At 49.4% G+C, this 25,685-nt stretch overlaps 1 protein-coding gene across 2 annotated transcripts; it reads right to left on the bottom strand.

The window, feature by feature from the left end:
- Window positions 1–9,247: 9,247 nt before the first annotated feature.
- Window positions 9,248–23,634, bottom strand: GMNC (geminin coiled-coil domain containing). 2 transcript variants are annotated; one of them, XM_073359025.2, is made up of 5 exons: window positions 22,262–23,634; window positions 20,464–20,641; window positions 18,468–18,553; window positions 15,809–15,925; window positions 9,248–14,431 (listed from the first exon to the last, which is right to left on the bottom strand). In XM_073359025.2, the coding sequence occupies exons 1-5, from the start codon at window positions 22,262–22,264 to the stop codon at window positions 13,784–13,786; spliced, it is 1,032 nt and encodes a 343-aa protein (XP_073215126.1). In that variant the 5' UTR covers window positions 22,265–23,634; the 3' UTR covers window positions 9,248–13,783. The 2 variants fall into 2 exon arrangements, with proteins under 2 accessions (XP_073215126.1, XP_073215125.1); XM_073359024.2 differs by lacking the exon at window positions 22,262–23,634 and adding an exon at window positions 21,361–21,463.
- Window positions 23,635–25,685: the final 2,051 nt, after the last annotated feature.

Raw genomic sequence — 25,685 nt, 5'->3', positions numbered from 1 at the left:
CTCTGGGTAGATTGGAGAGAGGCTCAGTTTGTTCAGGGTCTGAGCAAGACAAGAGATATTGGGCACTAGATAGCAAGGTGTATGAAGTGGGTCAAGTGATGGTTTCCTTAGCTCAGCACTGCAGCTTCGTTTGTGACAAGGAAAGGTCCCAAGGCGACAGCATGGGTAACAGTGGCCATGAGTTGAGGGGTGAAAGAACAGAAGCAGGAGCCCACAGAGGGCTGAGAGGATGCTGTTACTCAGGAGATGAGTTGGTGTTGGTGATGGCGGGGGACTCGGCTGCAGGAGTGAGAGGGAACTGTTGGATTGGAGGTGGATCACAAGAGAGGCAAAGCAATCAACAGAGCGAAAGGAAAATAATTAGGAAACTCCCCTCACTGCTCATTGTCCTTCCATGGCCACCTCCGCTGACTGGCATTGGTTGCCTCGGTTGTTCGTTCCCTGGTATCCCTTGGAGGAAAGAGCTCAAGCTGGCACTGTAATTCCCTTCCCCACAAAGGAGCCCACAGGGCAAGGCCATGGGCTTCCAGCTGCTTTGGACAAGCAGGGTTTGCCGATCCGGCAGGCCAGTGGCCAGTCCATTTGCTTTGTTCATTGTAGCCTCCGCCAGGCTGCAGAGAGTGCCAGCCACGGATTTCATTAATCCTACCCTCAGTTGGTCTGAATTCATCGCCACGAACACAATGCCTTGTTCTATACACCATGCCAGAGGCATTTATTTATTTATTTGTGTTCTGACACCATGGGTGACCTCCTGTTATTGCTCAACGCAAGCTGGCAAGCACAACGCAGCCGGTGGAGCAAAACAACGCAGCCTGCCACAAACTGCTGAGGGCGGCCAGGCTGCACTGAACAGCCCCTTCCAAAGGGATCCGTGGCAGCTTGGAGATCAAATAAAAAATATGTGAATAAATAAATATCGCTTCCTGGGGCACAGGGGCACCGTTCCTCTGCACCACCCCTTTGCAAACAGGTCAGCCGTTGCAGCTGGACTCAAGCACTGGCCAAAGCAAGGCCGGTTTCATCTTGTTTAGATTGCACACTCCTGGAAAGCGCTGTGATCTGTGATACTGTTGGCTCAATCCTAAGCAGGGTGCTGAGCCCTTCCCCTGGCAGGATGGGCTCCCTCAGCTCCCATGGTCTTCACCAGGGAGAACAGACCTGGTCAAATCATTTCTGCAAACAAGGTTCAACGTTAATGTTGGCCTCTTCCCACTCTTGTCCTTCACATCACTGCAAAATCGCACTCTCCCTCCCTCCCTCGTCTCCTGGGCTATTGGGAGCAGGGTGTATCAGTTTTCTGTTCTGTATGCCTGGGATTATTTGTTGTACAAGGGGCTATATTGCAGCCCCAGATATTTAGAATTCCATCTTGGAAGCAGTTGCCTGTTTTTCCATTGCACGGGACCCGTGTTTGCCCGAACCACAGAGGAGATGGGTCTGTTACAACTCTCAGCTGGGGAGCCTGGCTCTTTAGCTCAAGCTGAAGTTTGAAGCTCTAGACGTCCCCAGTTCAATCTCTGGCCTTGGCCAAGATGGCGGCCATCACACAGGCAAGTCTGGCTCTTGAATCAATTGTCTGGGCACCACTACTAGTGAACAATTATGGTACAACTCATCCGTCTGTGAGTCACAGGGTCACAGCGTCCGGCAGCTGATCCTGGCCGCCTGGCTTAGATTCCCCTCAGCAAGGAAGAACAAGGGGGTTGGTGCTTCCAACTCCGTGAAGCTGTGCCAATACCCCTTTCCCGGAACCTGGGCATCAGCCCAAATTCACTGGAGGAGGGGGTTGGGTCTACACAGGAGACCGGGCAACGGTGGTTGCCTTGTGCAGTAGTCTACAGCTGGGCTGGGTTGTGACGGAGACTGGCAAGCACAGACACCCTTTGCACACATGCTGCCCATCCACTGGCCTGTTGACAAACAGGCGAATATTCTGTGTGTGCAACGTAGGCAGCTCTTTTGGAGAACCTGGCTCAATGTGTCCCCCGGCCACAAGGATCATGAGAAGCAGCAAGTCAAGGAGAAATGGCCTTCAATGAAACTCATCCTGTAGGGCTGATTCTGCAGAGGAGCCTCGTTTTTTCTGGCACCAGTGAGCGCATTTTAAAGCTGGTGAGAAACGTTGATAGTCTCATTTACTTGGATTCTTCAGCATTTCTTTGACTTTAGCCAGGGGAGGCCATGTGGGAGGCAGAAGGGATTGAAACTTGATGCTACGTGGGCTTGTTTGTATCCACTGGGGCTTGCAGTCACTCACTCAGCTAGTGCCAGCACATGGGCCAAGTGGAAAATGAATGGAGGGGTGGAGGGAGAGAGCAATCAACCCTGGCGAAGGCAAGATTAACATCAGCTGTGGGCAGTGCCAGGTGAGGCTGTGCAGGCTGACGTTAATTACAAGGAACAGATCAATCAGGGCAAAGGAGGGGGTTGATGTCTTTCTATTAATAGAGCCATTCTGCATTTGTATTTCCTTGCAGTGAAGCTACGTGTTTAAAGGCATGTAGGCTTCTCCATCCGACCCACTGTCCAATGGCAGTCGTCTTAGAAGCTAAGCAAGCACATGGGCTCTCCAAGTGGCTCTCCCAAGATAATTTGTCCCACAAAATAAAGAGAACAGCATGCTAGACAGGCCTATATCCTCCTTCAGGGCTCCTTCTGCTTTTCCCTCTGCTCCCAAGGATGGATCCCTGAGTCTATGGGGAACAGAGGCAAAGTTCCAGGCCTGGTGGCATTGTGTGAACCCCTCAAGGCCTGGAAATAGTGACCAGCAAACTGTTGGCATGCTGTTGTCTGGAGCAAGAGAAGAGTTGCAAGCCTGCCTTGGTTCCCAGTCTCTGCAGTTCTGCTGAAGCACACTCCTCTCTAGCCCCTGTGTCTCTCTGGTACCAGCAAAGCCCTACAAACTATTGCACTGATTCTCGTGGGTCCTCCTTCTGAAGTGCTTTGAGATCAGGTGATACCAGGGACATCCACGCAAGGGGTTCTGGAGGGCATCTGAGGAGGACGGATAATTCCTGAGAAGGGGAGCACACCTGTTGAGACAGCACTAGCAAATCATCCGAGAGCCCCTGGAAAATGGGAGTGTCTCCTGAAACACACCGTCTGGTGCTATGTGCCCCCTTGGGGATGGAGCCACACCTGCTGAAGTGGTTTCTCAAAAGAGGATGCATTGGAAGCCCGAATACTACTGACAAGGCCATCCTATGGAGATTCCCCTTCACTCAACTCACAGAGATGTGAGGTTTTGGAGCCAGAGGCCCTGATTTCTATTCACCCACTGCATGTGGCTCTGGTTTCAGGACACATATGAACCACAGATTTATTATTGTTGTTTTCGATAACCAAAGAGCAGCCCTTTACCTTCAGTTGGACACACTGTCAATTTACTGTAGATTAAGGGACACATCAAAAGACGACAGAACAAATGTCAAGTCTCCATGAGAGAGAGAGCATAGCATGCGCCTCTCTCTGTAACATGCAGCACAAAATCTCACCCTTGCGAGATTCCTGGAAAATGAAAGGTGCAGTACACAGACCCATGACACGAACATAACCATGTAAACTGAGCTGGATCTGTGGTAGACCCCTCCCCTGCTACCCGCCCTCCTCATTGCCATAGCTACAGGCCCCACAGTGGTACTGCCTCACAATAGATTGGGATATGCTGCCCCGGAGGGGAAGGATTATCCACAGTTAGGGAACTGGTTTAGGAGGTGGGGACTGGGTTGGATTCCCTGCTGTGCCACGGATGCCCTGTGTGACCTTTGGAAGTCACTTATCTGCTCTGTGCCTCAGTTCCCCATCTGTAGAAAGGAAATAATAACACAGGGTTAAACAAAGAGTGTGAAACACATTGAGATCTACCGAGGAGACATGCTATGTAAGCAATAGACATTATGATTTGTAAGGACTTGCCCATACCAGCAAATGAATGAGAACAGAATCCACCCACCACCAGCCACTCCTTTGCTCTTCCTCCTATGCATCGATGGCAGCTGGGTGTTGTAATTTACTGAGACCCAAACAGCATCTGTTCTCTGGGGCTTGTACCTGCTCTGGTCAGGCACCCTGTAGATCTAGCACAAAAAGCTTTTGCCTGCCTGAGCCAAGCTAGCTGGATCGCTGGTAGACTCCATCACTGCTACCCGCCCTCCGCAGATGTCTGAGGTGCCCTGGCAGTAGCTTTCCAGCTAAACATCTTGCCTAATGGTACCGACCAGGCACTGCCGTTAGCATGGTATCAGCACAGATCCTAACATTAGAAGTTTGCCACCACTGGTTTCCCGTCGATCTGCTCTGCCAGTGTAGCCCAGCAGTCTGGACAGCATGTGATTTACTGTTCCCAGTGGAATGGAACAGGATCACTTTACACTGATTTACTCTCCTCCATTGTAGTTAAATATTTACATAATAGCAAGAGCTTGGTAATTAAATGGCTAACAGATAGGCAGCAAATGTTCACGCTCCTCTGAAGTGACTATAATGGGCCACAAAGGTAATAAAAAGGATTTCATGTCCCTCAAAAGGATCCCAAAGCAATTTGTGCACAATTCTGCTCTCAGTTGTGGTGCTAAATCCCATTAAGCTCAGTGGGCTTGTGCCAGGGTAACTGAGAGCAAAATCTGTCCCTTTAAATACATTAATTCACTACCACAGAAATGCAACCCTCTCTGTGGAGGAACATTGCAACTGTTCCACAGAAGAGTAAGGCGTCTGTTGAGTAAAGTGTTGTGTAATGCAGATTATCAATCTGAAGTGTCCAGGGGCATTTAGGGAGGCAGAACAGAACTATCCATAATAGAATTAGGCCAGGACCCAGGGATTAACCGGGATATTAAATGACCATGGGAAGGCTTAATGATTCATGCACCTCTTTGGTGCAAGGAGGGACCACTTCACTCTGACTTGCTCGACCAGAGTTCATTCTAATTCTGACTAAGTGAGAGTAGAAGGGTGAACTCACTGCTGGTGCCTCCTCATGGCAGGGCAGGGCATGGCTGGCTGTCCCAGATCTGGAGCCCCTTGCGACAGCTACTGTGGCCCTGGGAGGTCTGCCTCTTCTCGGGGGGTGTGTTGGTATACACCCCATCACAGCAAGGCGTAACCCTACACACAAGTACATATGCACAAGTCTCTTTGGGCCAAATTCTGATCAGATTGACAGCGGTGTTAGTCCAGAGTAACTTCACTGGCTACAAAGAAGGGGAGCAACTCTGGATTTGCACCATGGTCAGTTGGCTCAGAATCTGACTCAGGGACGGTTGGCTGTGTATGTGGATATCTGTGCAGAGTTACACCTCAGCTGGGATTATGCACATCCTATGGTAAAGCAGGTCAGCATAGATGGGAAAAGAAGCAACAGGAGCCTTTGCTTGAAATGCAGAATGAACGTGGAGAACTTTTGGAAGACTCATAAAAGTTAGGCTTAATTTTCAGGTATCCTTGCAATGCTGGGTATCAAGTGGGCTGAGAGGAAGAGGACTAAGATACCAGCAGAAAGGCTATTCTCGCCGTATTTCCATCCTATTAGTACTGCTGGAAATCTCACGAGTAGGCTGGTTCTCCTGTGATTCCAGGTCCAGGGAATCGGATACTGCGCAGTGACGCCTCAAAGCATCATTCAAACTGAGCTCAAGATTCTGATCTTGTTTCCACCACTGTCACTCTGGAGGGACTCTGCTGTAGCCAACTGGTTTCTCCAGATTCTTACTGGTGCAACTGTGAACAGAATCTAACCATGAACCAGCCAAACCTTTCGAGGGTTTGCCAGTCCTTAGTAGATTGTAAGCTCTTTGGGGGCAGGGACCCTCTTTCGTTATGTGTGTATCAGGCCTAGTACAATGGGGCCCTGGCTGGACGTTCTGGGTGCTGCCCTCAGACAAATAATGAATAACAGCGCAATAAGTCACTGGTATCAATGACGTGATTGTGTCCTGTGGAGTCCATGCCTGATAAGATAAATGGGGGCTGTGAAATCAAAGATCTAAAATGCTTCACAGATCACAGGGATTTCCCAGGCTGGCCTCTCCTGGCAGGCAATAGAGACTAGCTCTTTGCTCACAGGATAACCTAGGGGATGGTAGCACTGAGGAGAGTCGCTTTCCAGTAACTACTGCCATTGCTTGCGGAGTGACCCTCAGGGTTTAGCAGGGGTAATGCCCACTGCCACATCAGTCACAGAGGATTGGCCATGGGCTGGTTAGATGGGTCTGAGCCTAAGAGCACTGCAGCTTGTGGGAGCCTTTCCATTGACTTCAGTGAACTCTAGGTCAGGCTCTGGGAGAGGACAACGAAACCTCCCACAAATGATGTGCCCTTGGCCTGGACACTGACCCTCTGTTCCCGGGAGGCCAGGCTCAAGACATACTAGTGGGAATTAAGGACTGCTGGGCTAAGGCGTATTGATTGTACCGACACTAGACATTCTTTTCCTTAGAGTGACACAACAAAGCCCCCACTAGCGCAGCTCTGGCAGAGCTGGTGTAGACAGGGCGCTCTCTCCCTGCCATGTAACGGTGCTCGGAGACGCTCCAGGTGACATGGTGGTTAAAGCACCGGGCGCTGATCTATGCTAGGGCGCCCACTGATCCTGCTGCATTTGTGGCAGCAGCAGTAGGAAATTTTAAGAGAAAACATCTAGGCTGCTTGGAATTGGCTGGTGCCTATTTGCTTGTCTCGCTGCATCCCCTTCTGTTTCCCGGCAATATGCTAACTAGCCGAAGCCAAATGATGAAGTGCTGTGATGAAGTTCTTTAAATATTCATGGTAAATAGCCCCAATGGCCTGTGATGGGATGTTACATGGGGTGGGATCTGAGTTACTACAGAAAATTCTTTCCTGGGTATCTGGCTGGTGAATCTTGCCCATATGCTCAGGGTTTAGCTGATCACCATATTTGGGGTCGGGAAGGAATTTTCCCCCAAGGCAGATTGGAAGAGGCCCTGGAGGTTTTTCGCCTTCCTCTATAGCATGGGGCACAGGTCACTTGCTGGAGGATTCTCTGCTCCTTGAAGTCTTTAAACCACAATTTGAGGACTTCAATAGCTCAGACATAGGTGAGAGGTTTTTCGCAGGAGTGGGTGTGTGAGATTCTGTGGCCTGCGTTGTGCAGGAGGTCGGATTAGATGATCATAATGGTCCCTTCTGACCTTAGTATCTATGAATCTATGAATCTATGTTTTAAAGTGCATTTGAAACTGTGATTCCTAACAACTGTAGTGAGGCTCCTCCCGACACCAAAGTTTCCAATGTGCAGGAGTGTTTAATGATCAAGCCAGCTTCTGGTTTCAGCACCTTGGCCAGAGCAATGAGCTATCTACTTCAAATCAGCATGTTTTTAAATAAGGGGAAGGAGGGCTCCAAAGTCACTCAGGAAATGGGGTGGAAGGATGGCCTTTTCTTTAAGCCACATAACTGGAAGTCATGAGGCCTGGGTTGGATTCCTATTTCTGCTGATGAGCCCACTGAGTGACCATGGGCAAGTCATGATCTCTCTGTGCCTCAGTTTCCCTATCATTAAAATGGAGATGATGTACTGACCTATTTTCACACAGGTGTTGTGAATCTAAATTCATTAAAGTTCAGAGATCATTTAGCAATCATCACAGGGAAGGTGCTATACACACAGAAAATATCACTCTTACTAAGTGAATGGTACTAGCCAGTGTGTTTTTCCCCTGATGCTCAGTTCAAAAGCGGCTGTTGGAATCTCTGTTGCTCTTATTAAACAGCCCTTTTATTGTCTACAAGTGGGATTTTCAAAGAAGCCTAAATCCCATGGAAATTCATTCCCTATTTAATCTTATACTCTGGTTCTCATGCCCTGGCACAATGCTGATATGTTGGGGTTGCAAACACTGCATTGAAATGTTTATTAATGACATAGTTAAATTATGCACAGCGAACAAACCAGATGAATGACTTGGGGGATGGAGTCTTAGGTGAATCACACCTCATCCTATAAATGATTCCTAAGCTGTTCAAGGCCTATGGCTGGAGGATATGTATCTGGCTGCAGTCCAAGATTTGTCTGAGATATCTGTTTAAAACTCAAATGTGACTTCTAGAAGGCACGAGGGGTTAAAGCTGAGGGCTCAATATGTGTCTTCTTGATGAACAATAAAGAAGTTCACATTCCAGTGAAAAGTGAATCTCTCTTTGGTCCCAGCAGGTGCATGGTTACTGATAAACCAGTGCAGTGCCAGATGAAGGAGTTAATAAGTGACACCGCTCTACTTCTGGTGTCAAATATAATTGACTTACATAAGATTTGCATTTTTGACTCAAGCTTTCTATCTCTCAGCTCCAGCCCCATAAATGATACCTTAATTCCATTTGTGATCCATCATTTTGTGATCAATGTAAAGATTGAAAATAATGAGGATGTATCTCTCTGCGTAGAATGAGGAATTTTGTCTCCATGGAAATAAATTATCTGGATTAAAAATGAAGTGAAGTCATTTTAGAGAATGTCCTGGAAAATACTGGCTTGAAGGTTGCTAGAGGCTGATGTCCTCTCTTAAGGCAGGTGCAGCATGGGATAGGCAGTACATTGTTCAAATGATGCATCTGAGCACAGCTCTCCAAGGACTATGAGACTAGTTTAGCCACTATGAACCAGTCAATCGTTGGCCTATCTTATCAGACTGCCAGCAAAGGTACCTATGGGAGTAGCCATAGCTTCGTAAAGTGGATGCTTTCCCAGTGGGAACTGGGCAGAGACCATGCCAATTCACATTGATGCAATGTGGAACCTTTCTCCAGCCTAGATCTGTGGCCCAATCTTGCATTCACTGATCACCCAAAATTCATAGTGAAAGGCCTGATTCTGTTTTCACCCAAGCTGATGGCAAAACTCCCGCTTACTTCAGTGGGAGCTGTATCTGGAGGTTGGGTGCTGTAGGTGTGGACCATAAACATGATATCAACGAACACCATATCCTTATGTAGCTGAAGTATATCAGGAGAGTCTTTCAATAATCCCTTCGCCTGGTGGTTTTCTTACACAGAGATCTCTATTTTTATTATAATAATGTCAATGGAAGGTTGCAGAGCTAGATCTTAAATAAGTGTACTTATAATTGTCACAATTCTTGTGGGTGAGCACAATTTTTTGTGCACATATTGTGCAGGAGCACAAATTCACTGACTGTGAGTCAGCACTTACTGTGGGCCAGCATGAGGCTTCTGTGCCACTTAAATTGGCCTTAAGTGCATAGTCACTGTTCTGTCACAGGGGTGAATTTTAACCTACAGTATATAAATGATGGTTCATGGGGAACTGGGAGGAGAGAGATTTACAGCACCCAAGGGTTATTTCAGGTTTTATTAGACATAACTTATTGATGCGAATAAAATTGACTCTTACATATAATTAGAACCTCTTTTCAATCACACACATACACACAAATCATAAACATCTAAATATTAAGTGTTAAATTAATTGCCGTTTATATTATCACACATTTCTAAAGACACAGATTGGGTTTAAAATGTGCAGCTGGCATCGGTTACATTCACATAATGAAAAAAACCCGCCTTCGGATAAAAAAATAAAACAAATATGTTAATACAAGATGGATATTTACAGTGGGTAAAATTCACCCCTACACAAAGGGCCAGCAGCCAGTGCTTCTGGAGCAGTTAAGTCTCACTTAACCAAACCCCATTTCAAGGGCTGAACCAGAATTTAAGTGGTATCTGGGACTGCTGGCCCTTGGCAGTTAGCATTACAGCAAATTTCCCCCGTAGTGTACAGCAGCTAGTGTCCCAATTTCTATTCAGTTTGATAAGAACTGGTCCCTTTAAATTGGGACCAGTAATAGCAGAGGCACAAGGGTAAGTGACTCAAAGCCAGAATCCAGAACTTCCAATTCCTACTCCCTTGCACTAACTGCTTGATTTGCTTTTGAAACTCACAACCTAGTGTGTTAGGGAAAGACTAGCCCCATTTTACAGATGGGGAATGGAGAAATGGGGTAGATTAAATGACTTGCCCAAGGTCACATAGTAAGCATATAGGTCAGCCAGGGACTGAACCCAAATCTCTTGAGTAATCCCAGTCCAGGCCTCTATTTACTAGACCACCATAAACCATCAATTTTATCACAATAGGAACAATGTGTAACCAAAAATCACACTTTAATATTGAACCTGTTCTTGATTAAGTCAATGAGAGCAGGATTGGGCCCTTGGGGAAATATATAATTTTTGAAAGGAACAGTAAAAGACAGATGTTCCTTAAGTTTGGCATCATGATTAACTTTCTTACAGTGGAAAAGTAGTAAGCCAACTAAGGAAGAAAGACTTCTTTTTTAATTAGTGCTCTTGGTGTCATGGTAAATCCAAACTCAACTGCTGATGCAATTTCTAGAGGAAATGTCATCTGTTTTTGTGTGAGAACTAAATGAATATTGCAAATAAAAATATTTCAGGAATATTATCTTAAATTCTTATCATCATTTTGTGTTTGCTATATGTGAACATTCGTGTCATTAAATTTAATTAACGTAAGTGGTTGCAAAGAGCAAATTTCAAAGTCACATGCTGCAACATTTGCCCAAAGCACACTCTTAAATTTGCACGTGCATGTATTTTCACCAATCATGGAACAGAAGCAATGCCTTGTGACTTAATCTGGACAGTCCCAGCTACCGAAAGTGACCTCAAACAGTAAATACTTAAAGAACAATCTGTGGGAAACCATAGAGTTAAAACATTGTGCGGAATAAAACTGACAAAACTGCAGGAAAAATTGGATAAACTGGATAAATTATTCATTCTGAATTATTCACTCAGCTCTATAATTTATTTGTTAAATGAGAAGGGTGAAATTCATCCCTGATCAGAGGGCTGGCAAAGGTCTAGGCACCAATTAAGTTTCATTTAAACTCTATTTTGAGGGTTTAGTTGGGACTTAAGTGCTGCATAGACTTCATGCTAGAACTCTAAAGGGGGTGAATTCCACCCCAATGGTGTATAGTAAATAACAGAGGAAAATAAGGCTTTTGCTCCAAGAAGCATGTGATCTATAAATATCAACGAAAGATATTAAACAGAGAGGATGACTTAATCGCTCATTTTTAATTCATTAGGGTTAAAAATCAATTTTAGGATTAAAAAGCTCTTGGTTTTTTAATGTTGTAAAAGGCACTCAATTCAACAGCACTAAAAGTCATGCAATAGAATTGCACTCTGTACTCACATTGTGTAGTTGCTTTGAAATATATAAGAAATGTTCAGCTAGCTTGAGGATTAATCCTATGGTCACATTGTCTAATTATTTTGAGCATGGTATTCAGCATACACACACACAAAAACATTTCATGTTAAGAAAAGGGAATTAAGCAATGAATTGTCTACACTCTGTACAACAGTAACCTTAACTGTACAAAACATCACCCTATCTGTACTTTTCTTCAACATCATCCTATACAGTTTGGGCTAGAGCTGGCTAATGGTTTGCTTATGAAAAAAAAAAAAAGAAAAGAAAAGAAAAGAAAGGAGGACTTATTTTTACCAGGAACAACTTTTCTGCTTTTATTTAAAATATACCTAAGCAGCAAATTACATTGCTACAGAACAACAGTAGCCTGGATCCTGCTCTTGCTGAAGCTGGCAAAACCTCCAGTGGCTTCAATGGAAACAGCATCAAACTCCTGGGGTTTAATTTGTGTGAATTATTGCACTGGGTTAAACATTAATTAATTTATGTTCCCTCCAATGCAAGCATTTAAACTGTTGATTCTATGCACGGAAAGCCTGCCTTATTATTTTAAAATAAGTTACGAACAAATAGAGATTTGCTTGTTGATTTAAATACCATGGGAGGAATTAGTTTAGCTCCTGAATCAAAAGCTAAAATACTGAGATTCTAAGGCACAAGCGAATATTTTGAATAGAAAATGGATTTTAATCCTCATCAAAATAAAGTTGTATCTAAATTTTATATTAAAATAAGCAACTGGAGGACCTTTACTCACACAAGGACAACAGTTGCACTGAGGTCAATAGGACAAATAATGAGAGCCAGGATTGCCAGACTGGTCCCTTGGTTTTCAATGCTACCAATATTTAAGTATCAAAAAGTCAAAGGGGGGTAAATTAGCAAATAAGGGTCACATAAAATGTGTGGTTGGTAAGTTGACTTCCTGTACGTTGACTTCATTTTGTTGTTAGTTTAATAAAAGCATGGTGCAGTTGACTAGCACACTGAACCCAAGGGTTTGAATGCGCTTTCAAGAAAGTGATGTATTTAGCCTCACAACCCTGGGAGATATGTGAGTGGTAGAACCTCGAATGGGATGTGGTTTGCGATCAACTACTTTAATCACTCAATGATACTACCCCTTAATTGAGGGATACAATCCGCAGAGCAAGTGTACTAGAAAAGCCCAATTCTGTCATTACCAACAGCAATTTCCGTAAACCAACATTCTGGCCAGTGTTGCTCTTGTGTAAAGTTGGATCCCCGCACACCCTCAAAGGAAACCAGAACTGAACGGTCTACATGGCATTTTCTGGAATGGAAAGCAACTGCCAGACTTCACAAGCGTGGCTTTTACTGTCCACAGTAGCCCTGTGAAAGCCGCAGAAACTGAGTGTGATAAGGGCTGCTCTCATGAGTAAGAGTTTCCCCTAGCCCATAGCACAATATTGAAGACAACCCAAGGAATGTCCCTGGAAGTGACTCAGTACCAGACAGCACGTGAATCAGTGGTGGGGCCAAGACAATATTGTGAGTGGAAGAGAATGTATCTTTCGTGGTGGCTAGTAAGGCACCAAATATATTTTTTTCCACACTATATAAAACTTCTCCTGCCAATATATTGGGCCGGACCCTCTGTTGGTGACGTCAGTGGAGTTACACCAATTGACAGCTGCTGAGGGCTTGACTCATCGTCTGTATTTCCAGAGATAGCACTAACGCATGTCCAGCTACAGCTGTCTCACCAGGGAAATAGCTTTGAAAAGCATCATGCGGTAAATGTGCTGGCTGCTTGGTTAGCGCAGAAAACCCATTAGAATTGACGTGTTGCTTGGCACTTACAAGGCAACCTGCAGGCAATAGGAGCAAATCCTGCTCATTTTGAGGACGCCTCAAAAAACGACAGCCGTAAGTGACTATATGTACACCAACCAAGCATTACATTAAAGGACAACAGATCAGCAATTGCTTTCCTCCTATGCAATTTATGCAGCCACTGGGGCTCCACTCTCCAGAACATCACTGATCTAACAGCCAGAGAACCAGCCTTCATTCTCTGGCTGTGGTCCCCTAGGATGCCGGCACAAAAGGGCTGTGGCAGAGATGCTGCTCCTTAACTGTCTCCCAAAAACCTTGCTCCAGCTCCTGGCTTCCCAGTCCGGGTAGGGGTGGTCACCAGAGTGTCAGAAACAGGAATGGTTGGGTACATTTCAGCCAGGAAGGTACAAGATGGCAGAAGCTGGCTGGTGGCGGAGGGGTTGTGAATAAGTGGTGGTAGGTGGTCTCACAGATGTGGAGAGAGCTGAAATGAATGGGGGGCTAGTTTTACATCTGGCCCTGCGCGGATACATTTCCAAAGGCAATCTGGAGCCATTCCTGCAAGAATTAGGAGCGTCCGGAGGTGAATGGGTGGATGATATAATGTAGCATTTCAGAGAGCATGAGATAACAGCCTGTAGGGGATGTTGCTTCTGTTCTCAGCATCAATCTTAAGTGCAAGAAAGGTTTCTGCAGTTGTAAATGTTTGTAAACATGTCACTGATGGCAGTGCTCAGAAGTGGGGGCAAGGGGGAGTCACTCGGATTGCTTGGGGACCCAGGTGAATTTCCAGCCTCCGTCCTCCTCTCGGCGCACGAAGACCTGTCCCTGGTGGAAGGTGTGTGTTTTGACGTTGCGGTGGGGGCTCAGGGAGGTTGTAAAGGCCACATCGGTTTTGTTTGGTGACACGTCATTGGCGAAGTAAGGCAATCCGTAAGGTGGGAAAGGGGCATCGCTGGGCAGGGTCAAGGAAGCATATGGTGCTGAAGAAAGTGGCTGGATGTAGGGTAAATCCTGCTTCCCAGGGCTGGCAGTGCTGGTTATAGGAGTCATCTGATCACAGCCATAAGCAGCTATTGGGTCCTCATCATTACAGTAGTCCATTGCCTCTCCATGGCTCTGGCAGCATGAGCTTTTTCCAAGCTCAGAGGACAGGGCACTGTAGTTAGCTGATAAAGACTCATCGATAGTGTTGATATCTTTTAGTCCCAGGGTTTGCAGTACCCAGGTATCCACAGGCGGAGTAGCTTGTTCTTCGCAGGCAGTAAAATCACTGAGTAGGTTCCTCCTGGCTTTTGAGGGGTTAGGAGTCTCTCGAGGGGCCAGGTAACTGTCCTCTTTAAATTTCCTCTTGCCACTTTTGAGAATTGCGTGTTTCTTCTGGCCACTGTGCAGCAGTAGTTTCTATACAAGAGAACAGGGAATAGCATGCAGATTAAAAGCTGATCCTCCAGAGCCCCAGAAGCAACATGTTTCTGGCCACAGACTTTATCTGAACAGGTGCCTAACATCGTTCTTATAAAGCACACAGTTTACCCGGAGCTCATTTTCAGTTAGCAAACGCGGATGGCACTAATTATTTTGTGCTGTACAGTCTCTGGAAACAGCCCAAACTCCTACGAGATAAGAATACGACAGTGTCAACATAGCCGGAGCTTTGTTTGCTTTTTCTCTCAGTAAGCCATGAAATGAAAGCTCCTGCACTGTATAGCCGTCCTCAACACCGACGCTGCCAGCAGGATCTGATCTGGCCCCGGGGGCTCAGTCACCTCCCATGATATGCTGATTCCAGAGATCCAGGGCTGGGTGGGAGGGGAACATGCATATGCCTCCCATGGTTCCCAGTGAGTAGGAGGTGGGCTGGGGAGCACAGAGCGAGCCTCGGCGCAGATAGCCCTGGGATCCACTGTGTGTGGGGGCAAGTGGGGAGGGGGATGGGTTGAAGGGGCAAGCCCTCACACCCTTAGGGCAATTCAGGTGAGGAGAGCATCTCAGAGACTCCCTCTGCACTTATCCTTTTGACATCCTCTGTCAAGGATCTCAGTTTTCACTCATGCCACATGCCCTGTGGTACCACTTACTTTGCCTGAGTAAGGAGTGAGCCCATCCTTAGCGACAATGCTCAGCCCCTCCATAGCACCGTCAATCTCAGCATCCCAAAGAGCCTGACAAATATTTATTAACCCCCACGATGGCCCCAGGGTGGCCGCTAAGCTATTAGCATTCTCATTCTGCAACTGGTGGGGCCGAGGCACCAAAAGCTAAGTGACTTGCCCAAGGACAAGGGCAAGTCAGCAGCAGAGCTGAGAACAGAATGCCCCCCGTTACCCAATCCCAGGTTTGTGCTTCTGCTCTCTGAACAGCTGCTTTATTGACTCCGAAGCTGATAAATGCTAAATGCCTTACTTTTTGGTATCCTTTCAGTGTAATGAGTTCTGGTCATCGGTTTGAGGGGATTAGGGTTAGTCCATTGCTTCTTATAAACCTCTCTCACAAAGCATCATCAACCAAATCAGCTATAAATGCTAAAGATCAGGGCTGTCACATGGCTTAACCCTGTCTACATAGGCAAGGCCGACCACGACGACACACACTATCGGTTAGTGCATGGTCACCAATCTGGTGAGCGTTAGAGGGGCCTTTCCTCTTGCACGCTACCTCCCCACAATGTGGCCTTTTACACCTGTTTATTTGCATTTGCGTTTTAGGCATTTCACCTAAATGCTTCATTCTCTTCTCTCTCACAGACACACTTTTTCATGGCAGGTTTGAACACGGTACCTTTGCCTTGTCTTCCAAACACTGAACCACGGCAGAATTCAGGTATTGTCGGAGGTTGTTATTTTCTTCATGTAACCTGGCAAGTTCCTCTTCCTTCTGTAGCAAGGTGTCTTGAAGCTGTGAAATACAGATATCGATGAATAGACGTTTCTTAGCTCTCTTGACTCTGTAACCTGATAAATTCCCTGCTCTATGGCCTGGCGGGATGTGATGATTTTGGTGTTTGCTTTGTGAATTCAATCCTCAAGAACCCCTTGTCCCTGTAAAGATAAGTGGCATGACTGTTCACGTCTCAAATTTGACTTCTCCTATTCTTTAGCAAATGTTTGAAGAGATTATTTTGAAAAATTGTAACCGCAGAGGAATAATAGAGGTCTGCAGGGAAATGAACTGCAAACAGCCCTTTAAATACACAGAGATTTTCTCACTCACAATGCTGTCAGTTTTCTTCCTTCTACGTTTCAAAGAGCACTTAAGCTTCCCTCTGGATCCCTAGCTCACTAACCTAGATGTGGCTAGAGAGAAAAGGAGGGGCGAGAGAGCAGATTATAAACTAGACATGGGTGCAGGCTGAAAAATTTAAATCCAGGTGTCATTATTTAAATTAGAGGATTGAGCTGTATATAAATCCATGGCATGCTCACATCTTGAATACTGCGTGCAGATATGGTCACCCATCTCAAAAAAGACTATCGGAATTGGAAAAGGTTCAGAAAAGGGCAACAAAAATGATTAGGGGTATGGAACAGCTTCCGTATGAGGAGAGATTAATAAAATTGGGATTTTTCAGCTAGGATATGGGGGGGATATGATAGAGGTCTATAAAATCGTGACTGGTGTGGAGAAAGTAAATAAGGAAGTGTTCTTTACTCCTTCTCATAACACAAGAACTAGGGGTCACCAAATTAAAAGGCAGCAGGTTTAAAACAAATAAAAGGGAGTATTTCTTTACACAACCCGTGGAACTCCTTGCCAGAGGATGTTGTGAAGGCCAAGACTATAACAGGGTTCAAAAAAGAACTAGATAAGTTCATGGAGGATAGGTCCATCAATGGCTATTAGCCAGGATGGACAGCGATGGTGTCCTTAGCCTGTTTGCCAGAAGTTGGGAATGAGCAACAGGGATATGGATCACTTGATGATTACCTGTTCTGTTCATTCTCTCTGGGGCACCTGGCATTGGCCACTGTCGGAAGACAGGATATTGGGAAAGATCATAGAATCTTAGAGTTGGAAGAGACTTCAGGAGGTCATCTAGTCCAATCCCCTGCTCAAAGCAGGACCAACACTAACTAAATCATCCCAGCCAGGGCTTTGTCAAGCCTGATCTTAAAAACTTCTAAGGAAGGAGATTCCACCACCTCCTAGGGAACCTGTTCCAGTGCTTCACCATCCTCCTAGTGAAACAGTGAATCCTAGTGTCCAACCTAGACCTCCCCTGCTGCAACTTGAGACCATTGCTCCTTGTTCTGTCATCTGCCACCACTGAGAACAGCCGAGCTCCATCCTCTTTGGAACCCCCCTTCAGGTAGTTGAAGGCTGCTATCAAAACCCCCCTCACTCTTCTCTTCTGCAGACTAAATAACCCCAGTTCCCTCAGCCTCTCTTCGTAAGACATGTGCCCCAGCCCACTGATCAGGATGGTCCTTTGGTCTGATCCCGTGTGGCTGTTCTTATATTCTTCACTGCTGCCCACGATGCAACAGTTCACACTGCTAATTTTAGTGTGCTAGGCCAAGGAGAGCTGGCATGAATCTGTCTCCCCAGGCTGGAGGCTCGCTCCCTGCTGCAAAACAGGCATACCCTACAAGCCTCAAATGAAGTTAGAGCCCCACTGTGCCATGTCCAGCACATATATACAGTGGCAGACATCTCTCCCCAAAAGAGATTATGTTCTAGATAGACAAGACAGATAATGGGCAAGAAAAGGAAGTTTTTGGCTATTTGGACCTAGGGTGAAATCCTGGCTGCATTGAAGTCAATGGCCAAACTTCCATTGACTTCAGTGGGGCCAAGATGCCACCCCAAGTGTTTTGGTTCAGGGTCACTCTGTTGTGATCTAAATATTGAGCTAGGTACAAGCAGCTACAATGGGAACCACTTAGCTTGGAGAGTTCACTGGCTCTCCTGCTGCTTATTAGCACTCATGGAAAAGGGAAAAGAGCTCTAGAGAGGACATCTAATCTTGGTGCTTGAGCCTGCGAAGACTCATGCATGCGACTAACTTTGCTCAAGTGGGTCCCCCCACTGCAGTCCACAGAACTAGTCATGTGAGCAACCTTACGTGCGAGTGTAAGTCTTTGCAGCCTCAGACCCTAAAGCAGTTCCCAGTGATGCCTCTGCTCTTTTGGTGGAAGCCAGCAATCTGATCAGGTATGAAGCTGCTGGACTTGTGACATGGGCAGACAGCAACGCTGCTGCTAATTGAAGTAATTCTAGTTTCACAAATCAACATAAGGAAGGAGGAAAAATAGAAGATTTCAGGCTGCCAATGTTTTCCATACTCACTGCACAGAGAAACAGATTTATGAACACAACCTACTGACCCAGAGCTTTAGCCAACTGTAAAATGAAATTCTAGGGATGCTGGGTGGAAGAACATTTTAAAGCTGTAAATCAAGGTTCCATTCTCCAGTGCGTGAGTTGTTTGATATGTTACCTGTTTGTTTCTGTAGAGCTGGGAGGACAGCTGATCTCCTTGCCACGTGTCATCTGGAATAGTAAAACCCAAGCCACAGAACTGGTCTGGACAAAAACAGACATCAAAGTGATTAAACTGAAAACCACATTTTCCAAACCAAGCGTAAAATTACAATCATGTTTATTTTAATCCCTCTTGTTTACTTCATTTGAATCAAGGAAAAATTGTACCGCTTGATAAGCAGCAAAGAGTGGTCCTTTAAAAACGGATAATAAATTAGTAAATCATCCGAGTTTGTTATAAGACACCTTTGGCATCTGGCGGGTATTTTTCCTTGTGCTCTTTATTCTTTGTTTAAAATTCTTCTTCTTTACAAGAGGAACCAAAGCTTGGGAAAGTTATTTGTGAGGCAACCTAGGCCAGTGGCCCGGGCAGTGTACTAGGACTCAGGACGCCTGGGTTCCATTCTGGGCTCTGCTGTGACCTGGGCAAGTCACTTCACTCTCTATCTCAGTTTCCCCCCATCTTCAAAAGGGGCTATGAGATCTATGGATACAAAGTGCTGGGTACGAGAGGTGAGTTCCCAACACCATTTCAGATCATGGGTAATCATGGAAGCTAGAGATGAAACGAGCTAACCTTCCTGCCACGGAGGGGACTGCAGGGCCTCGAACCAGGACCTCTCTGATTGAAAGCCTGATGCGCTACCGACTGAACTTTCTATTCTACACAGGGTCATGCGGCACCCCAACACTGTAGGCTCTGAGAGCTTTCCAGTGGTGTGGACAGTAGGCAACATGACTATCATAACCTCACCTGGGGTTTGTTCTTTATCTCACCCCCTCCCCAGGGGAAAACTGCAGTGCAGTACCCAAGCCTGTCTGCAGGAAGCATGGTCATATAATCCCACCTTTGTTGTACAACTCTGCTAAAATCAAAACTATGGCCCAGAGTGTATAATTATTATAATGATTAGTAGTATTGGGTTTTATTATGGTAGCATCCATGGGCCTCAGATGAGATCAGGGTCACAGTGTGCTAGGTGCTGTATAAAAACAGAGTGAGAGACAGTCTCTGCCTCACAGAGCTTGCAGCTTAACTAACCCAGATAGACAAAGGGTGGGGGAAAGGAAGGATTGCAATCCCCATTTTACAGATGCATAAACGGAGGCACAGGTGCCCAAATCCTCAAAGGCTCTTAGGTGCCTAATTCCCATTATTCCCATGGGAGTTAGGCACTGAACTGCCTTTGAGGATGTGGGTCCCAGAGACTCAGTGATGTGCCCCAGGCCATACAGGGAGTCTCTGGCAGACCTGGGAACTGAAATCTCCCGAGTCCCCCTCCAGTGCCGTCACCTGGGGGCATCCAGTCTCTCCGGAAAAGACAAACAGAAGCTGGTTCTGCGCGGAGACCTTGAGAACATGCCCCGGGAGCTGCCTGCGAAGTAGCCGTGAGGGCCCGTGTCCCCGCCGGCTCCGCCCGCAGAGTCAGCCCCGCTAGCCACCCCGCGGGGCTGCAGCTCCCCAGCAAAAGCCGGACCGGCTCTTCCCCGCTGCGCCAGGGGAAGCTGCCGTGTAGACAGGGCGCTGGAGTCGCCACCCGCGCGCTGGGAGGGGGCAGCCCGCGGAAGGGGATCGGCCGGGCCCCAGGGCGGCCCCTGTGAGCGCTGCCCCAACGCTGCAAAGCGACTGGGCTCCGGGAACGAGCTCGGAGGAGAGCACGGAGGAGCGGCTCAGCGCCCCCTCTCCAGGGTGCTCCTGAGCCAAAGCCCCCAGCTCTGGGCGGCGGAGCCGGGAGCGCTACGCACGGGCCGGGGCACGGTCTCCAGCTCGCACTTCATGTCCCCTCCCGCCAGGCGCACGATCCAGGGAGCGCTCAGAGGTGGGGACCTGCCCTTCCTTCCCCAGCAGCGCAGAAGCGAGAGCGTTATCCGCTCCGCTCCGGCTGGCGCAGTCATTCACCCCGGCATCTTCGGCTGCAAGCTCCCGGCGGCCAAGGAGCAGCAGAACCTACCCGGGGCCTGTCCTTCTTGTTGGTTCTCGCTGGTGTCGTCCAGGAGACCAGAAGCCCAGAAAGAAACCCAAGTCTCCTTGGAAACATCAACACTGGCTGCTGACGTTGAGTCGGAATAGGGACAATCGTGGCCCGGGCCCCCTACAAAGTACGGATCTTGGCAAGAGAGAATGGTGCTCTGTGAAGTGAACACAAGGGCGCGGGGAGGGGGAAAGGCAGAGACAGGAGAAATTAGAGGCGTGTGTAAAACCAAGTGCTGAGCAGCCCGCTGTCTGGGCTGGGGCTCGATCCCCCGTCCCACTGGGGTCATCCCCGGCAGTCAAACCGAGTTTTAAACCAGGAGGGAGGCCAGAGGCTCAGCCACGCGCTGGCTTCTCAAAGGCAGGAGACCTCTCCCAGGTGGAGGAAGGGTTTTCCGGGTCCCACTGCCGGGGGCTTCCGATTAAACAGTGTCGCAGCCACCAGGCCCCGATAGGAGAGAGGTGCTTAGAGGTGGCAAAACCATGAGCTGCGAGCATCTTTAGTCAGCGCCTCAAACCTGCCCCGGCTTTCCCCCAGCTCTCTGCTGTGCTCCTGAGCTCGGTCAAACCTCCGTCCCACCTCTCCGCCCGACCCACAGCTCCCCAGACACTGCAGCGACGGCGGCTGGCCGTGCCCTGGGGGGTCTCCCTCTGCTCTCTCCTCCCGCCCGAGCCGCTGATCCTCCGGGGTGATTCTCCCCCAGATATCCCAGGCTCAAAGGGGCCCGGGCTCTGACACTTGGGAAGACCCACGCTGCAGCCAAGGGCGAAGGTTCGCCCGCAGCCGCCAGGCAGCCTGCTGCGGATGCAGAGGGAGTGCGACCCAGCCGTGTAGCCCAAACCACCGTCACTAGATGCAGCGATCCTACTAGCCTACATGTATATTCCCATCCACAGCTTCGCCTCCAGTTCGCCGAGTGATTCCCTGTCCGCCCATCGATCCCTTCCTCCAGCATATTAACACGCAGGGTCACCTCTGAAGGAGAGACAGAAATCAGAGCGAATGCACTCCCTCCTGGGCTTTAAACAGCCTTAGGCTGCTACCTCGAAGTCCCTCGCGGTGGGTCACCACCTCCTCAGTTCTAGCCCACTCACCATCTCCAGCATCACGGCACCAAGCAAAGGTATGTGAGAGAGCGACACTCACTCGCCTGGAAACACTAGGTTGTTTAAAAGGAACAAGCGATCCAGACCTATCTTGAGAGTCATTGGCTATTAAAGTCTTCCAACCCTCTACACAAAGTTAGGATTCAGAGTAGCAGCCCTGTTAGTCTGTATTCGCAAAAAGAAAAGGAGGACTTGTGGCACCTTAGAGACTAACCCATTTATTTGAGCAGAAGCTTTCGTGAGCTACAGCTCGCTTCATCGGATGAGCTGTAGCTCACGAAAGCTCATGCTCAAATAAATGGGTTAGTCTCTAAGGTGCCACAAGTCCTCCTTTTCTTTTTACAAAGTTAGGAGAATCACATCCAGTCGGTGCCCAGTCTCTGCAAATTTGCAGTGGTCCCACTGATCAGGAAAAGTCTGGGTTCGTTTCTGGAAATGTGTGGCTCTCCCCCAGATAAGCCAAACCTGCTGCAAGTGAGAAGTCTTTGCAAGGCAATGACAAAGCTTAGATCCTCAAAAATGAGCCCCCACAGCTATGGGTTTCCAGGTACAGGGTAAGCTTCCTCACTACCAATCTTATACAGGGCACAAAATACATTGCAAACCCTCAAGACAAAATACCAGCTTTCCCCCTCTGACTTCAGGTCGAGAGAGATCCAAAGAGCACTTACCATTTTAGTGGCAGAAGGAGATGCAGGGCTTGGGAGCACGTTTCCTCTTAAAGCCCCAGCGAGCTTTAATTGGCTCTGAAGGGGGAAAAGACAGGGGAGGCGAGTTCTAATCTAAAGGAGCTTCCAGTGACGCCTGAGAGCTTTCTTGAATCCCAGCAATCTGATTTGGTGTAAAGCTGTCAAACTTGTGACGTGAATAAACAGCAAACTTGCTGAAATCAAAGTCATTCTGGTCTCACAAATCATCACAAGGAAGGAGGAAAAAAAGAAAGAAAAAGAAATGGGTAGGCTACACAGAGCTGGTGGGTCTGAGAGTCATTCCAAGAAAACAACACAGGTTTACGAAGGCATCACACACACAGCAGAGGTGAGGTAGCTGGTGATGTGTATTGTTTTATTTTTTAACCCTATTTAGCAATTGTAAAGCCCAGCAGAAAGACCCAAAGGCAACTCATCCAACTTGTCAGGGTTGGGAAGAGAATGCTCCTTGGATTTACTCATTATGGGTCCAGCAATGGCGACTCAAGGCAGTTTTATCCACATCTCCAAGGGGCAAAGCCTGGTTTGCAGAACAGAAGAGGCTGTGATGTCAAGCTTCTAAATGACTTATTTTATTGGGAATTGCTCTGCTACCAGACCCCGGGCTTCCAGAAACAAATCTGGGTATTAAATAAACGAGGTAGGGACTGAAAGGTTTACTGGTGTATCAGAAAGGTTTGCACAGTAGATAGGTATCAGTGTCGAAGACATACGTGTGGGTATAAACAAATATAAATGAAATCCAATTTCCATGGTGATTACAATCCCTAAACAGGCTTGTCTTCTGGAACAAAAAACCTTCACTCCTGGGTCTGTCTTTGTATAGGATAAGGGGTTGGTGTGAAATGAGTTAATAGCAGAGCAGTTGTTCGATCAAGATCCTGCCTCCTGCCATGGCAAGATCTATGAAAAAGGTGGGTAACCTGACCTGCCCGGGCACACAATCTGCAGCCACCAAAGGGGGAGGTAGGAGCAGGCTGGCATATGGGATGTTCTTCCATTTCCCCCCTGGAGGATGCTTGGTGCCCCTAGCCCATTAGCCAGGCTCGGTGACACTGAACACCCAGGAGGGCGATTTGCCTCCCAGGCTCTTGTGACCGACATATTTCCCCAGATCGCTCCTCTAGCCGAGCTGCCAGCTCAGGAGAAATGCCTCATCACAGCCCCTTTCGGGGTGAAATAATCAGGATAAAAAGGGCTCGGGTCCGCCATCCCCCTGCCCCCAATTCCGCAGGGCGGCTCACGGCGAAGGAGGCCTGCTAATCCCCCCCCCAGGGACCCCCCCAGGGGTCTCACTGGGGCAACGGACTGCAGACCCTCGCTTATCCCGGGCCTGATCCTGGCGTGTCCCTGGGGGGGCCGGGCCAGGCTGCTGGGGCCGGACCCCAGCGTGGCCCCGGGACAGCCCCGGGCGGGTGTTTGTGCGGATCCTTGGCCCAGGGGGGCGGCCCGGCCCCCAGCCGCGTGTGCTCGGCGCTGCGCACAGCCCCTCGGCGGCCAGCCCAGCCCCGGGCAGGGCCCGCACCCAGCCGGCCGCCCTGGGCCCCCGCGCCGGGACAGCGCTCGGCCCCCAGCCGCGCCGGGGCCTGCTGCTGCGGGGCGGCAGCGGCCTGCCGGGCCGGGCCAGGCCGAGCCGAGCCGGGCGAGCCTGCCAGCCCCCGCCGAGCCGCCCAGGCCGGGCCCGAGGCCGCTCGAGACAGCGGCCATGTTGGGCCTCCCAAAAAAAAACCAAAAACCCACACACGGGGGAGTTGAAAGGTCACGTTGACGTCATCACCGTGCGCCCAGCTCCGGGGGGGGGGGAAGAGTCCTGGCACCGCCCCTCCCCCCGCCTGCCGCTGCAGCTGGTGCCCTGCCCCTCCCCCTCCTTCCCCCGGGCGGGGCCGGGCCGCTCCAGCCCCCCCCCCTCCGCCCAGCCTGCAGTGCAAGGGGGGCACCCCTTGTGCCCACCCCCCCCCGTTCACAGGGGGCTCAGAGCTGGGGGGCAGAGGTAGGGGGACCCCTGGTGCCCACCCCCCCCCCGTGCAAAGGGGGCTCAGAGCTGGGGGGGCAGAGGTAGGGGGACCCCTGGTGCCCAGCCCCCCCGTGCACAGGGGGCTCAGAGCTGGGGGGCAGAGGTAGGGGGACCCCTGGTGCCCACCCCCCCCCCGTGCAAAGGGGGCTCAGAGCTGGGGGGCAGAGGTAGGGGGACCCCTGGTGCCCACCCCCCCCGTGCACAGGGGGCTCAGAGCTGGGGGGCAGAGGTAGGGGGACCCCTGGTGCCCACCCCCCTGTGCACAGGGGGCTCAGAGCTGGGGGGCAGAGGTAGGGGGACCCCTGGTGCCCACCCCACCCCCGTGCAAAGGGGGCTCAGAGCTGGGGGGCAGAGGTAGGGGGACCCCTGGTGCCCACCCCCCCCCGTGCAAAGGGGGCTCAGAGCTGGGGGGCAGAGGTAGGGGGACCCCTGGTGCCCACCCCCCCCGTGCAAAGGGGGCTCAGAGCTGGGGGGCAGAGGTAGGGGGACCCCTGGTGCCCACCCCCCCGTGCAAAGGGGGCTCAGAGCTGGGGAGCAGAGGTAGGGGGACCCCTGGTGCCCAGCCCCCCCGTGCACAGGGGGCTCAGAGCTGGGGGGCAGAGGTAGGGGGACCCCTGGTGCCCAGCCCCCCCGTGCACAGGGGGCTCAGAGCTGGGGGGCAGAGGTAGGGGGACCCCTGGTGCCCACCCCCCCCGTGCACAGGGGGCTCAGAGCTGGGGGGCAGAGGTAGGGGGACCCCTGGTGCCCACCCCCCTGTGCACAGGGGGCTCAGAGCTGGGGGGCAGAGGTAGGGGGACCCCTGGTGCCCAGCCCCCACGTGCACAGGGGGATCAGAGCTGGGGGGCTGAGGTAGGGGGACCAGGTAGCAAGTGTGAAAATTCAGGACTTTTTTTGTGTGTGTGTATGGGGAGGATAGTTGCAAATATAAGACAAAGGCCTGAATCTTGGGCCGGTGGTGGTGGGGGGGTATCAGGGTGTCACCCCAGGCAGAGGCGAGGTAATGCTGCCCGGCCGTATCTGCAGGGCTCTCGCTGGTCCTGTGCTTACACCTGCATCTGCTGCAGGTTCAGCTGACGCACGGCACGTGTTCGGACACGCCACCGAGTCCACTGGGCGCTGCCCCGTCCCCAGGGCTGGCTGGGAAAGAGGCCGGGCAGGGTGTCCGTGCTCTTTCGCTCAGCCAGAAATATGAGGAAATCCTCACATGGGAACACATGTTGGGGGTGGGTTATTGATATGAACGTGACATGGGTCTTCTACACACAGAGCCATCTCTTCCGATCCCTGCATCGTCCTGCCAAGCTGCTTGTTTGTATCCAGCTTTCTCCTGGCACGATGTGCACATACACTGGTCCTTTTAAATAGAAAGGC

The sequence above is a fragment of the Lepidochelys kempii genome, chromosome 9 (genome assembly GCF_965140285.1).
Source record: "Lepidochelys kempii isolate rLepKem1 chromosome 9, rLepKem1.hap1, whole genome shotgun sequence".
In the NCBI taxonomy this organism is placed as follows: Eukaryota; Metazoa; Chordata; order Testudines; family Cheloniidae; genus Lepidochelys; species Lepidochelys kempii.
The sequence above is the reverse complement of the archived record's forward strand: the minus strand, read 5'-3'. Positions and strand labels throughout refer to the sequence as shown.

What these genes read in the sequence shown, in the direction of transcription:
- GMNC (XM_073359024.2), bottom strand. Translation starts at nt 21,420, where the DNA reads ATGGGCGGACAGGGAATCACTCGGCGAACTGGAGGCGAAGCTGTGGAT. An exon ending in ACAAGAAGGACAGGCCCCGG is followed by an intron (nt 18,554 to 20,463) that starts GTAGGTTCTGCT and finishes GTTTTTGTCCAG; the next exon opens with ACCAGTTCTGTGGCTTGGGT. An exon ending in GTTTGGAAGACAAGGCAAAG is followed by an intron (nt 14,432 to 15,808) that starts GTACCGTGTTCA and finishes TCTCTTGTATAG; the next exon opens with AAACTACTGCTGCACAGTGG.